At 37.6% G+C, this 15,443-nt stretch overlaps 1 protein-coding gene across 1 annotated transcript in view; it reads right to left on the reverse strand.

Annotated features, from left to right (window-relative positions):
* Positions 1-1,108: 1,108 nt before the first annotated feature.
* LOC136837025 (N-acetylated-alpha-linked acidic dipeptidase 2-like) overlaps positions 1,109-15,443 on the reverse strand; it is a 25,769-nt gene continuing 11,434 nt past the window's right edge. The window contains exons 6-18 of the mRNA XM_067101567.1: positions 14,212-14,357; positions 13,168-13,357; positions 11,943-12,033; positions 9,668-9,849; positions 8,872-8,991; positions 8,552-8,634; positions 5,135-5,263; positions 4,565-4,644; positions 4,057-4,147; positions 3,353-3,611; positions 2,705-2,792; positions 2,333-2,425; positions 1,109-1,700 (exon numbers count right to left, since the gene is read on the reverse strand). Of these exons, the coding sequence (XP_066957668.1) occupies positions 1,499-1,700; positions 2,333-2,425; positions 2,705-2,792; positions 3,353-3,611; positions 4,057-4,147; positions 4,565-4,644; positions 5,135-5,263; positions 8,552-8,634; positions 8,872-8,991; positions 9,668-9,849; positions 11,943-12,033; positions 13,168-13,357; positions 14,212-14,357 (1,754 nt within the window). The 3' untranslated portion in view covers positions 1,109-1,498. The remainder of the gene's footprint in view (positions 1,701-2,332; positions 2,426-2,704; positions 2,793-3,352; positions 3,612-4,056; positions 4,148-4,564; positions 4,645-5,134; positions 5,264-8,551; positions 8,635-8,871; positions 8,992-9,667; positions 9,850-11,942; positions 12,034-13,167; positions 13,358-14,211; positions 14,358-15,443) is intronic.

A 15,443-nucleotide genomic window follows, 5' to 3' on the forward strand; every position in this document is an offset into this window, starting at 1 on the left:
ACTGGTGGCGCGGAAGCAAGTGTGGCCAGCAACCTGTTGTACAGTGATATTGGTTGTCTCATACAAGTGTATTTTTTTATCTCTATGGGAGAGGAGACCATATACAATAATTCCATGTCGGTCAGCTCGTCCATTCTCGGATAATTAAACCAGTCGCCAGCTAGGTAAAGTTTCATTTCATTAAATAAACAAGCGTGAGATAATTCATTTCTCTTCTTCAACCATAGTTTAATCCAGGTTCTCATTTTTCGCTGGGGTTTTCCCAATTTCTGCTGCCAGAGCGCAGTCTAGGGCGTCTTCACCGATGTGAGCTGACAAGTTTTCCCTCGAAAGATCTCGGCAAACTGAAGTGAATCCGAACGTCTATGAGCAACGCGGATGCCAGAGTTAGAATGGAAACTGATTCCGCCGGTCGTAACGTCTATGGGGCCATTAAGTCTCGGCCTAGTAGGCTAATTTCCAATTACCAAAGAATTAACAGCCCAGTTCCCACAAAATTTTTTTTCAGGACCTTACATTTGACCGGAGTGAAATTGTAGTTAGATAGTACATTGTATCATGACGTCAATGTTCGCTTAAAAATCGATAAAAACAAGTTAGCGTTTTGAGATAATGTAGACGTATAGAAAGTATTGGGAGTCATGCAGAGTGCGGGATTCTCTGCCTTCTCCTGGGCTTCCATGAATTACTCAGCCTATTAGAACATCTTCCTTGCCGTGTATTCGGTTGATTTACGCAGCTAAAAGGGCCCTGACGTGACTAGGAAGAACCTCGAAAAATCCTAAAACTTTGATTTCTGTTGTTGAGTTATCAAAAGTCTTATCTTTAAGCCAACGTATCTTTTTATCTTTAAGCTAAAGTATCTTTTTATAAGAAAAAAATATGAGTTTGAATATTTGCTGGAAACCTCTGAAACCACACAAATGGGGTTTCTAAACTGTACGTCTTTTTTCGAACTGTTTTTTCACTATGTGAAAGCTAACTTCAGCCAGTTATTAGTCCTTTTTTGTGGTTTATTTCACGTGGATGTATGCCTATCGCAGAATAATAATAATAATAAAATGATAATGATAATACGAGGGAATCCATATTTCTGAATGTGGACAAGGTTAGTCAACAGCATTTTATTTTCAGAACCAACAACATAGCAACAAATAAATAGAAAAGCACAACATTCGTTATTCACTGATAACGAACACTTCTGCGTCCTTATAATTCTAAAAAAAACATCAATGAAACTCATCGATGTTATAAACCAAGTTTAAAAAGAAAAAACTGTAACTAGGTCTATTGACAAATAAATAAAAATCTAAACACATTATCACACGAGCAAGTTTCCACACAAATTTTACCATTTATCGGCAGACTTGGGATAAAGTAGACAATGTTGTTGATTAAATAGGAATCCAAAAAGTCAGCGTTCGTTTGGAAAGCTATCTTTAAAAATACACTAGAAAAGTTGCTCTTGTGATGTGAAAATCGAGACCTTGACCTAGGCCTATATGATGTGGAAGTCTTCCAGGAGTCCCGTTGCCCTTTGGAAGAGGATCGTCAGGTCTGAGATGTGTCTCATGATCTCCTTCTCTTTGTCCTGGCGGGCATGTGGAAGAAGGGTATTGTATTCGTAAAGGAGATCGGCTATCCCCGGAAAACCGGACGAAGCGTAGTCGTCGAACAGGCTGGGAGCAAAGATGGCGTGCCTGAAATGACAAAGAAAACGGGTGTTAACGAACAATCTTTTGAACTACTGAAAGCAAATCTGCAACGGCAGAGGATATATTATGACAGTAGATATCATAAGACATTTAAAACGTTTGAGAAAGACCTACAGTGATAGAAAAAGGAACTAAGAACAAATTGAAAACACTAGGAAGTGTTTTTTTGTAATTTCATAGAAAATGGGAATTTTCGAAACGCTCTTTCAAAGATGGGGTACTTAAGAAAACTACTAATCATTTCTTAGTGCACCCAATTACACAAGCACACGACACCACAGGAACCCGGTATTAAGAGCACAATAATTACGTAATATAAAATCAGATGTCTGTGTTAGTAAAAATATGTCGATTATCCTTGACGGGTAGCAAACGTGACGGGGGTTTTCCTATAGTCTCACCCAAGAGCGGTTTTGTGGACCAATTTAGAGAAACCATGTCCAAATTGAGCAAATTTCCCGCTAGAGTGCAGAGGTATCACAGAAACGATGTTAATCAAAACAAAAATAACAAACAACCTCAGTTCTTGTTACTAATTTCAAGCATGAGCTTAGTGTTATTAGTTTAAAGGTTCTAACACCAACAGTTATAATAAAGGTTAAAAAGTCGAAACTCACCTGGTCTCCGGCCTTCCAGGTAGACCGGCAGGTAACACAAACACCCGTTCCAGTTTCATCATCTGGTCGTTAATCGCCCGAATCATAATTGGGCTGAGTGAAAAAATAAAAAGAGGAAAATAATCAGGAAAACATATATACGGGAAAATATTCATGAGGGAATATTACCATGAAGAAATTATGGGTGACGAATCAGAATTATTCTTAATGGCTTCAAATATCAACTGTTAGTATCATATCTCAAGAAGATATGATACTAAAGAACAGGCTATCAAGGCGTTGCCAATGCAAAATTGTGGGGAATGTTTCAAAAATAAACATTAGCCATTACTTTTAGATTCTATTAAGATTTGTAAATACTACAATACTAACTCTTTAAGGCTGTTTTTCTTGTCCTTCAACTTGTTGACAAAGGCAGATGTTGCCAAAGTAAAGTTGTCTACAGATTCTTCGAGAAGAGCTGCAAAGGGTTAACAGAAAATATTCATCAGTAATTAATTGTCTGAGAAAAACTAATCGTTTCTGTTCTCAGAGCTTATTCTGGTTGACCAAAAATGGAAATTACAGGTGAAACTAAGGTGATTGGTAAATGAAATTTGCAACTGACACTAAGGTAGCTTCCGTTTCTGAAATTTGCAACCATACCCCATCAATAAGTTTTCAATGATTTTTGCATTACAGTGGTCAACTGAGGTGCGAATTTAAGCTTTTATACACTATCTTACTTTCATAGCCCTTAAATTTCCACTGTCATATGCATGGACGGTCTTACCCCCATTAAGATGTGAGTAGAAGGTTAGTTGAGTGAGGTGTAAGTCCAGTAGCTTGTAAGTCAAACAGATTGTAAGTTGAGTGAGACAAGTCGAGGGGGACGTCAATTAGGTTGTAGGTCGAGTGAGACATAAATCAACGGAGAAGGCCATAAGTTGAGTGAGATGGAAGTCGAACTGGTCGTAAGTCGAGTCAGTCGTAAGTCAGAGCCAATCTTTAACGACAACATTAAAAATAATACAAACTCACGGTACTTATCGTATATCTTAACCAGTTTATCCCTGCTGCCATTGCTCTTGAAGGCCCCCAGTGATCTTTTGGCAGCTTCAGGGAACCTCTCCAGGCTGTAGGGAAGGATGGCGGAGTCTCCAAAGTACTTCAGGGTCAGGAGGGCCACTCTGCCGCAGCCCTGGACAATCCTGAAGCCTGGATCGATGTGATTTACCATCATGTGGAAGGTGTCGTATCCCGTGTGGTAGGACGGGTAGATGGTAATGTCATACTTGTTCTAGAAGGGAGATAATACACATACTGCAATAAACACAAGGACGTGAGGTTACCCGCTCCAATGGTTTCTGTACTAGAAAGAAAAGGCAAAAGGAGGTTTACTCCTTATTCTGGCATGGCTGTCTACTGTTTACTGTTTTTTTCCTAGGAACCCATCCCACCAAAGGCGGTCTGTGAGACCCGCAAACTCAGTTCATCGTAGACATAATGATACAAACACATTCTGGGATTTTTACTTTTGTTGTACAGCGTAATCCATCTTCGGAGTCAAATCTACACCGCTACAGCGCTTAGAAAAGTCTAATTTTTTTCTTGAATGACTCAATATTTTCAGTCCTCCTGATATCGAGTGGGAGTTTATTGTATAATCTTGGAGCAGCAAATTTAAAAGGCTCTAAAGCCTACACTCGAAGGCCGTACAAGCAACTGTTGCACAGCTCTCTAACCTTGTCTGTTTCGAACCAGATGTCTAGCGATGGGATTCCACAATAAAACGAAAACGGGGCGTAGTCACTGCCTCCACCCAGTGTTACCATTCTGAAAATGAAAGAATTTGATGTCAGGAATATACAACTCATAATAAATAGGCTAACAGGTCCAAGAAACAATTTTGGGAAGTAGAGATTTTTGAAATTTTCTTTCAAATTACGGAAATCTCATTGATTGTTGCAATATACGGCCCTTTTTGAAGAGACTGCTCAACTGCTCTTAACACTTGAATAATGTTCTACAGCTGCGCCCATTCACGTGAAACTATTTAATCTAAGCTCGAACTTTCTCATAAGGTCCATAAAATCATGTTAAAGTTCATGAACTTTTAGCATTGCTCACGCGCGGCAGGGTTGCGAGGAGAGGCAATGTACTCAACTTAGCGTCCTTCTAAAGTACTTCGCCAGTTTATACCAACTATTTGTAATGTTTTGGACAGCTGACCCAAAAAACTTATACACTTACTCAGGGGACGACATATTCCGGAGGGCATAATAAGCAACCATTTCGTCGTAGATAGTCTCTCCATTCCTTACCCCAGGAACCTGAGAAAAATATTACAAAGCTTTCCTCAAAGAAAACAACTTATCAGGACGATACAAAAAAAACTTCCAATAAAAGTACAACTTATCGAGACGATAAAAAATTCATTGCTAAAGTGATTGCTAAAGGCAGTGTCACACACCCCCCAAGATACTTCTACATCTTAAGAATGGCTATTGATAAAGATGACCTTTGCTGATTACTGATTCAATATTTCGTGGGTTTAAGAAAGGCAATCCTGTGTACCCTGTACAGTAACCTTGCAAATTACTTTATTTCATTTTTAAAGTCATTTAGGTTTGCTTGAATGTGACTATAATGTTCTCGATTTAAGAACTATGGATCGTCTAAATAACTTAGTGCAATATACAACTTTACCTTACTGTGTCCTTCACACGTCAAGCCTCTGACTCTCGCAGACACATTCTCTCTCTCTCTCTCTCTCTCTCTCTCTCTCTCTCTCTCTCTCTCTCTCTCTCTCTGTACACTTACCATTTTGGAGATGTCCAGAATAGCATCCCATATCAAAGGACTGGAGAAAACGTTCATAATGGGCCCAGAGGCACAAACGTCAGTGTTGATGTACAACACAGCTCGCTCGGCAAGTTTCTCCACGTGTTCCTGGAAATAACAGTTCAGATGACATAATTGCTAATAAAGTTAATACAGCGATTATTATTATTATTATTATTATTATTATTATTATTATTATTATTATTATTATTATTATTATTATTATTATTGTTGTTGTTGTTGTTGTTTTTGTTCAGAAGATGAACTCCATTCATATGGAAACAGCCCACAGGGGTCACTGACTTGAAATTCAAGCTTCTATAGAATATGGTGTTAATAATAATAATAATAATAATAATAATAATAATAATAATAATAATAATAATAATAATAATAATAATAATGTAATTATTCAGAAGATGAACCCCATGCATATGGAACAAGTACTCAGGGGCCAAGACTGGAAAGCTTCCAAAGAATATAGTGTACATTAGGAAGAAGTAGGAGGAGGTAAAGGAAAGTACAGAAAGAAGAGATCTCACTTATTAAAAAGAAAAACAAATTATTATTATTATTATTATTATTATTATTATTATTATTATTATTATTATTATTATTATTATTATTATTATTACAGAGTAGTTTAACCAGGTCACTTAGTCATATTGTATGCTCCGATATGGCTCGCCAAAAAGGTTTGTAATTGATTGCTAAGAGTGAAAACTGAAGCAGGGACAGTTGAAGAAGTTGGACAGTTAGGCAGGCAACGAAGCAAGGGACAGAAGCCACTGCAGATGTAGACAGGTGGGACGCTGTAAAGAACAGTTTCTACTGTCTAGAGTGCCCACAAAATGGCTAACTGTCAGTATCAAGGACCATCCCTTCGTATGTATTCAAACTTTTCATAAGTAATGAAAATCACTTACTTATTTACTAAGTCTTAAGTCTTCTAGCTTTCAGGCACCACTGTGACTCATAAAAGCACCTACTTATTTACTAACTCTAAGTCTTCTAGCTTTCAGGCACCACTGTGACTCATAAAAGCACCTACTTATTTACTAACTCTAAGTCTTCTAGCTTTCAAGCACCACTGTGACTCATAAAAGCACCTACTTATTTACTAACACCTAAGTCTTCTAGCTTTCAGGCACCACTGACTCATAAAAGCACCTACTTATTTACTAACTCTAAGTCTTCTAGCTTTCAGGCACCACTGTGACTCATAAAAGCACTTACTTTTTACTAACTCTAAGTCTTCTAGCTTTCAGGCACCACTGTGACTCATAAAAGAACCAACTTTTTACTAACTCTAAGTCTTCTAGCTTTCAGGCACCACTGTGACTCATAAAAGAACCAACTTATTTACTAACTCTAAGTCTTCTAGCTTTTCAGGCACCACTGTGACTCATTACTTATTTACTAACTCTAAGTCTTCTAGCTTTCAGGCACCACTGTGACTCATAAAAGCACCTACTTATTTACTAAGTCTACGTCCTCTAGCTTTCAGGCATCACTGTGACTCATAAAAGAACCTACTTATTTAATAACTCTAAGTCTTCTAGCTTTCAGGCACCACTGTGACTCATAAAAGCACCTACTTATTTACTAACTCTAAGTCTTCTAGCTTTCAGGCACCACTGTGACTCATAAAAGCACCTACTTATTTACTAACTCTAAGTCTTCTAGCTTTCAGGCACCACTGTGACTCATAAAAGAACCAACTTATTTACTAACTCTAAGTCTTCTAGCTTTCAGGCACCACTGTGACTCATAAAAGCACCTATAGTACTTATTTACTAACTCTAAGTCTTCTAGCTTTCAGGCACCACTGTGACTCATAAAAGAACCAACTTATTTACTAACTCTAAGTCTTCTAGCTTTTAGGCACCACTGTGACTCATAAAAGAACCAACTTATTTACTAACTCTAAGTCTTCTAGCTTTCAGGCACCACTGTGACTCATAAAAGAACCAACTTATTTACTAACTCTAAGTCACCTAGCTTTCAGGCACCACTGTGACTCATAAAAGCACCTACTTATTTACTAACTCTAAGTCTTCTAGCTTTCAGGCACCACTGTGACTCATAAAAGCACCTACTTATTTACTAACTCTAAGTCTTCTAGCTTTCAAGCACCACTGTGACTCATAAAAGCACCTACTTATTTACTAACTCTAAGTCTTCTAGCTTTCAGGCACCACTGTGACTCATAAAAGCACCTACTTATTTACTAACTCTAAGTCTTCTAGCTTTCAGGCACCACTGTGACTCATAAAAGAACCAACTTATTTACTAACTCTAAGTCTTCTAGCTTTCAGGCACCACTGTGACTCATAAAAGAACCAACTTATTTACTAACTCTAAGTCACCTAGCTTTCAGGCACCACTGTGACTCATAAAAGCACCTACTTATTTACTAACTCTAAGTCTTCTAGCTTTCAGGCACCACTGTGACTCATAAAAGCACCTACTTATTTACTAACTCTAAGTCTTCTAGCTTTCAAGCACCACTGTGACTCATAAAAGCACCTACTTATTTACTAACTCTAAGTCTTCTAGCTTTCAGGCACCACTGTGACTCATAAAAGCACCTACTTATTTACTAACTCTAAGTCTTCTAGCTTTCAAGCACCACTGTGACTCATAAAAGCACCTACTTATTTACTAACTCTAAGTCTTCTAGCTTTCAGGCACCACTGTGACTCATAAAAGCACCTACTTATTTACTAACTCTAAGTCTTCTAGCTTTCAGGCACCACTGTGACTCATAAAAGAACCTACTTATTTACTAACTCTAAGTCTTCTAGCTTTCAGGCACCACTGTGACTCATAAAAGAACCAACTTATTTACTAACTCTAAGTCACCTAGCTTTCAGGCACCACTGTGACTCATAAAAGCACCTACTTATTTACTAACTCTAAGTCTTCTAGCTTTCAGGCACCACTGTGACTCATAAAAGCACCTACTTATTTACTAACTCTAAGTCTTCTAGCTTTCAAGCACCACTGTGACTCATAAAAGCACCTACTTATTTACTAACTCTAAGTCTTCTAGCTTTCAGGCACCACTGTGACTCATAAAAGCACCTACTTATTTACTAACTCTAAGTCTTCTAGCTTTCAGGCACCACTGTGACTCATAAAAGAACCAACTTATTTACTAACTCTAAGTCTTCTAGCTTTCAGGCACCACTGTGACTCATAAAAGCACCTACTTATTTACTAACTTTAAGTCCTCTAGCTTTCAGGCACCACTGTGACTCATAAAAGCACCTACTTATTTACTAACTCTAAGTCTTCTAGCTTTCAGGCGCCACTGTGACTCATAGCTGACTGCACCAAACATCTGAAATCTTTTTTATTTGTTATGTTTCAAATTTATTTATCTTTCATTACCTGAACCCATTCTGTCGAGCCGATGATGCCGTGTTCCTCGGCGCCCCAGCTACAGAAGGCCAGGGTTCGTCTAGGGCGCCACCCTGAAAAAAATAAAATAAAATCTATAAAGAAACAAATGCAGAAATAAATGAAAAGTATGATGTTTCTTAATGAGTCGTTTTCCAATGGATAGCAAGAAACAAAGGAAGATAATAATAATAATAATAATAATAATAATAATAATAATAATAATAATAATAATAATAATAATAATAATAATAATAATATTATTATTATTATTATTATTATTATTTAGAGGAAGTAAAGGCATAACCTACCCTGCTTCTTGAGCTCCCCAAGGACTCTGGCGGTTTCTAGCAACTGCGCCGTACCGCTTCCTGGATCAACTGCACCGTAGCCCCAGGCATCGCGATGGTTGCCAATCAGAACGTACCGGTCTGTAAAATAATAACGGCCACTGCGACCAACTACAGCCCACTGATCACCTCATACGTGTTCGATGAAGTCGCAGTAAAGTTTAATTAGTTGTATGCGATCTGTTTTTTAATTGTTATCATTTTTGATATTTTTACTGTTGTTCCCAATATTAGCACTGTCATTACCATTATTATGAATACCGTTCTTACTAGTACATTTGATCTCGTTTATCTAGACTGTGTGAATTGCGTTATCTTTAATTTGTATGTTCCTTGTATAAGGCCCTGAGGTGAAATAATAATAATAATAATATTACTATTATATTATTATTATTGATATATATATTTAATTATTTATTTTCTATTCGAATTTTTTTATTAGAATTGTCTATAAATTAAATGATATTTTTATCTTTCTTCTCAGTTACCTGAAGACAAACACTTATTTGTTTATCCCTAAAGTCCTCTCATCTTAAACTATATATATATATATATATATATATATATATATATATATATATATATATATATATATATATATATATAATACGTTCAAACATACATACATATACACACACACATATATACCTTTAATATATCCTCAAGAATCTAGGTCAGTCCGTTTTTATTTATCATTCCCCACAGAAAGACAAACCTTTTTTCTTTTTTTATTTTTTTAAAAGACCTCATTTCTGACCTGGCTCGACCTCGCCCCTGATGGTGGCCACGACGTTGTATGACCTTGTGATCTTCCTCCAGTTGTTGGACTGCAGGCGAATGGAGTGGTTCCTGAATTCCGGGGTCATCTGAGGTCCTAAATTGTAGGCCACGTCAAGACGCCCTATCCAGTCCTTGGGGGCTCTCTGACCGTCCAGCTTTCTGCAGTCAAAGGTATTATTATTATTATTATTATTATTATTATTATTATTATTATTATTATTCAGAACATGAACCCTATTCATATGGAACAAGCTTCCAAATATGGTGTTCATTTGAAAGAATCAGCAAAAGGTAAAGGGAAATACAGAAAGATTATTATTATTATTATTATTATTATTATTATTATTATTATTATTATTATTATTATTATTATTATTATTATTGTCTACATGGGTCTCATTGTGACATGATTAAATTTTGTTGCCATGGAAACCATTTCGCCCATTATAGTAAACGAAAGATTGATGTTCATTAGAAAGAGAATATTTCAGAACAGGTTATAGACATGAAACGTGAAACTGAAGCTGTCTACGCATAACTCACCCTATATCATTCTGATTATAAATCCAATGCATGTGACTACACTAGGTTATGAATAATGACAGAAAAGTATGAGAAAAAGCAAAAAGGAATTTGGTTATAAATACGTATCTGACTGTGTTTTGGGAATCATCCCACGTTGGAGTCAACACCAAACTACTAAGGTTAGGGGCTGGTTAAAGTAACTCTTAGATTTTACAAGAGAGTTTTATCATAACTCTTTGCGCAGCCTTTCTCATCTATGTGAGATTGAGAGCATCATGAATTCATCAATCTTCGTGGCAGACTTACAATAAAATGAAAAGATGTCAGTGATACCAACAATATATATATATATATATATATATATATATATATATATATATATATATATATATATATATATATATATATATATATATATATATATATATATATATATATATATATATACATCTCTCAGAGGCCTACAAAACATAGTACTGTATCACAATTACATACACCTGTGGAAGAAATCTTTATCTGACTCTTACATCCTCATTAGAAAAATATCTGAACACGTTAAAGAAATCATTATTCATCCAAAGAATGCCTGAACAAATGATTGTCGTTATAAAACGTAAAAACCTTTCCGTTTTGAAAGGTACCTTGCTTTCTTATGTCTGTGACGTAAAAAAAGGAATTAATGTGCAGGAAGATAGGGTTTCCTAGCCAATGGTGAGGGGCGCAGTGTACTGGGAGGTTCTGCATGGGTAGCATAGGTCACACTGAGTAAAGAGAGCAAATGGAGTGGTGAGTTAATGAGTGAGTGAGTAAGTTAATGAGTGAGTAATAAGGAAGAAATAGGTTAGGGCAGGCAATGGGAGGCGGTGTGATTAGGTTAGGTGAGTGGATAGTCTCGAGGGAAGAAGCATAGGTGATTCTAGTATATAGGTGATTCTAGTACATAAATGATTCTAATTTAAATGATTCTAATTTATAAGTGATTCTAGTATGTAAATGATTGTAGTAAATAAGTGATTCAAGTACGTAAGTGATTCTAATACACAGATGATTCTAGTATATAACTGATTCTAGTGCATAGATGATTCTAGTACATAATTAATTTTAGTACATAAGCAATTCTAGTACATAAATGATTCTAGTACATAAGTGATTCTAGCACATAAATGATTCTAGTACATAAGTGATTCTAGTGCAGAGATGATTCTAATACTTGAATGATTCTAGTACATAAGCGACTCTAGTACATAAGTGATTCTAGCAAAGATTATTCTAAATTTAGTACATAAGTGATTCTAGCGCATAGATGATTCTAGTATGTCTCTAAGATTCCTTGAACAAGTTCAAGTGATTCTAGTACACAGATGATTCTCGTACATCTCTAAGTTCTTTATCATGGAAACCAGTGGTCAGTTTCCTATGTGTTCCATAACAGTGTTGTGGGAATTTTGTTAGGAGGGCTATGCAGAGAGAAGTAGCACTGATGATCCCAGTTTGCTCTGTCTCTTGTGATGATTCCTTGTACAAGATCTTTGTCATGAGAACAAATGATCAGTTTTCTATATTCACTCCTTAGTAATATTGCTGGATAAATCTAGTTGACGCTATTGTGTGCATAAAGTAAATTATTACAAGGCTCTATGGATTTAAAGAGCAAAAAGCCAATAGCAACATGACTTGTTCGGATTCTCTTACTTATTATTATTAATGTCAAGAAAAGTAACACTTACCCTAAGATGACCCTCGCGTCGTCATACCCAATCGGTTGGCAAGGGATTCCTGGGACAGCAGCGTCTTCCTCATTGATCCTATAAGCATGTTCTGAAGAATAAGAAAGAAAAAAGGAATTCAGCAGAGGATTACGCAGATACACCTAGACACTTAAGCCATTTCCTCTGACAGTGGTTGTCTGCAGAGAAGAAAATATGCAGTTCCACAGTTGCCTGCTGAGTCTAGAATGACAAACTTGTGCCAACAACTCCATATGGTCTCTTCTTATACTTTACTCAGATATCTACATCTGTACCACCTAAAAATATACGTTAACAATACATACTGTATTTTTTTTAAACTGTACACCATTTACCCTTAGTTACCCCTAGAGGGTATTGCCTTAGTGGCTCATCAGCAGTCTGGAAAGAGTTTACTTGATAGTTACAGTATATACCGTTTTTCAACCCCGGCAGCAAAGCAAAGCTTAGTTAAAGTTGGGACTTCACCTAAGAAAAACTGCAATAATGAGGACAGAATATGCTCAAAGGAACCAAACAGAAAGGATTAATGGATTAATGAGGACGAAGTAGCTAGTATATGGGAAAAACACTATCTAGTACAGGTTCTCTTGAGCCGGAATCAGAGAAATCCTAAACCAGGCAAATCAAACACGGGCTAGGCCGAGGAAGGTTTAGAAATGAAACAGAATGAAACTGCACCAAAAAGTAGGATTATACACTATAGCATGATATGTATTGTTAGACATGAGTCATGGCATGACAATGAAACTATTAGACCTAACAGCTTTTGTCGATAGCAAACTACAGCTTTAAGGATATTAGGAGCCAGATGACAGGTCAGAGTGAGGAGGACTGATACTGAAACGGAGATTATGGGAGTTCTAGACATGAGAGGAGATAATGATGAGTGGGAAATGGAGGCGATTTAAACATGTGCACCAGAATAGTCGAAAGACCTAGGCCTACTCGGATGAGAACTACTGTAAGACAGGAGAAGAGTGGAGATTTGTGGAAGACAAAGCACAGGAAAGACGCGAGGGGCAGAATTTTCCAGGAGCCCCTTATAGCGATGATGATGATTGATTAATATATATATATATATATATATATATATATATATATATATATATATATATATATGTGTGTGTGTGTGTGTGTGTGTGTGTGTGTGTGTGTGTGTGTGTGTGTGTGAATAAGTTATTATCAGGGCAACATGGATTACCTGTAGAAGGCCACCCAGGAGTGAGCGGGTCTCCGTCCACCCGGATAGTTTTGCCTCTCTCCATGCCACTTCCGGGGAGCCATAAGGTGTTGGGGTAGACCTCCTGCGGCTCCCCTCCTTCGAGAGCCACATCTCGAGGATCCGAGTACAGAATGACTCCCTTGGCGCCTCGCTGCTCCGCGTGATTGACCTAAAGACAGTGAAGCCAAGCGTTTACAGGGGACTGGAATGGAATATAGAATTTAGGCCAAAGATCAAGCCATGGGACCCAAGAGGTCATTCAGAGCTGAAAGGGAAACTGAGAGTTAGATGGTCTGAAAGGTGTGACAGCAGGAAAACCTCGAAGTTGCACTATGAAACGATTGTTAGGAGAGGGTTGCAGAGAGTAAGATGGAAGGAACAGAATATGAAAGGAGGTACAGTAAAAAGAATGGAAGGGGTTGCAGCTAGGGGCCGAAGGAACGCTGCATAGAACCTTCCTTGAGTTACGCTTGCAGTGCACCACGGGGCAAACGTTAGGGGGAGAAGGAAACGTTTATTTCTTTAACTGGATCTGCATCAAACGTTTGGTTTCCTGATGGGTCTCATATTGAAAGCAAATTAATTAATGTTTGTTTATTTATATGAGGCGTTTGGATTTCCAAAGAGATTTCTATTTGGGAAACGCTTATCAAAGATCATTTATATTGAGAGATGAAAATGTTTGTTTATTTTCATGAAGTGGTTTTAAATTAAGTTTATATTTAAAGACAGAGAAACTAGCTTGTGTTTTTACTGAAACTTTGGGTTTTAAAAAAGGGACTCGAGTACTCTCGTAACGGTATTCAAAGGAATTTCCAGAAGTCTTGTCCACAAAATGCCAAGAAAACGTTCATTTTTAGTTTCATAAACGTTTGATTATAACAAAAACATATCTACGACCTATTAACATTTACACGAACGTTTTTTTTTCATCTCTAACGATATCGGCTGCTGGTATTTACCGTCTCGTCTAAAGAAACAATCACTAAAACAGTCTGGTGCGAATGGCAATGAGCCACTGACCTTGTTCCCTCGGAAGATCTTGCCGTACCGGGCGATGACGATGTGTCCTGCGACGTCAATCCCGAGTTCCTTCAGTTTATCGAAGTCCTCCACTCTGCCGTAGTTGACGTAGATGACGCCGACGCCCGGGGCGGTCTTGACGTCTCCTGCGGGAGTGGAATTGAGAGGTGAGTCGTTCTTTCGTAGGCTTTCGAGCTTGGCAGTCGTCTTGCCTCAGGAATTACATCAGGAATTTCTTCAGGAATTGCCTAAGGAATTGCTTCAGGAATTGCTTCAGGAATTGCTTCAGGAATTGCCTCAGAAATTGCCTCAGAAATTGCCTCAGGAATTGCTTCAGAAACTGCCTCAGGAATTGTTTCAGGAATTGCTTCAGAAATTGCCTCGGGAATTGCCCGAGGAATTGCTTCAGAAATTGCCTCAGAAATTGCGTCTCAGGAATTGCCCGAGGAATTGCTTCAGATATTGCCCCAGAAATTGCCTCAGGAATTGCTTCCGAAATTGCTTCAGGGATGTCTTCAGGAATTGTCTTAGGAGTTGACTCCACATCTTCTAATATAAGAGTCCGTCCTGAGGCAAAGTCGTGAGTTACTTGAGCAATTCATTAAAAGTTAAAAGGCTCCCTTGCTGAGCATGTCGAGAGTTTCCGGGACAGCTAATTTGTGCCGCCCGAAAAACTGTATAGCCCCCCGTCCGGTTACAACAGGGGTTCCCAACATTACCTCCGAGCGGGTTTTTTTGGAAGGTTTCAGCCACCTTCAACTCTTCAGGGTTACTCAGCCCCTTCTCGTAACGCAAGTTGGTCCTGTTTCAGATGTTACTTCCTGTCAGAACTAGAACTAATATTAAAACTAACATTAGAAACACGCAGGGTACTAACTAAAATGAAGCTTCTATCCTCTGCTTAGCCTGTCTACTGAAGGAAGATTGCCAAACGATGCTCTTATTTTTATCTTAAAATCCTTTACACTCTGGATGAAGAAGCAAAAGTGTGAAAAAGGGTGCAAAATAGTGCGAAATGGTGCAAATACATGCAAGACGAACTTTACATTTAATTCCTCTGCCAGAATAACTAGAAATCCTAAAGTAATCATCTCTCCGTTCAGTAAAATTAAGTATAAACCGTTAGAAAACTCTACGGGATTACTCTGCCCACAATGACCATAAAAAATAAATGAAATACGCAATCAGTGTAGACTTCGTACATACAGTACTGTACATAGAGAAACAGTTAA

The sequence above is a fragment of the Macrobrachium rosenbergii genome, chromosome 57 (assembly GCF_040412425.1).
Source record: "Macrobrachium rosenbergii isolate ZJJX-2024 chromosome 57, ASM4041242v1, whole genome shotgun sequence".
NCBI classification, from domain to species: domain Eukaryota; kingdom Metazoa; phylum Arthropoda; class Malacostraca; order Decapoda; family Palaemonidae; genus Macrobrachium; species Macrobrachium rosenbergii.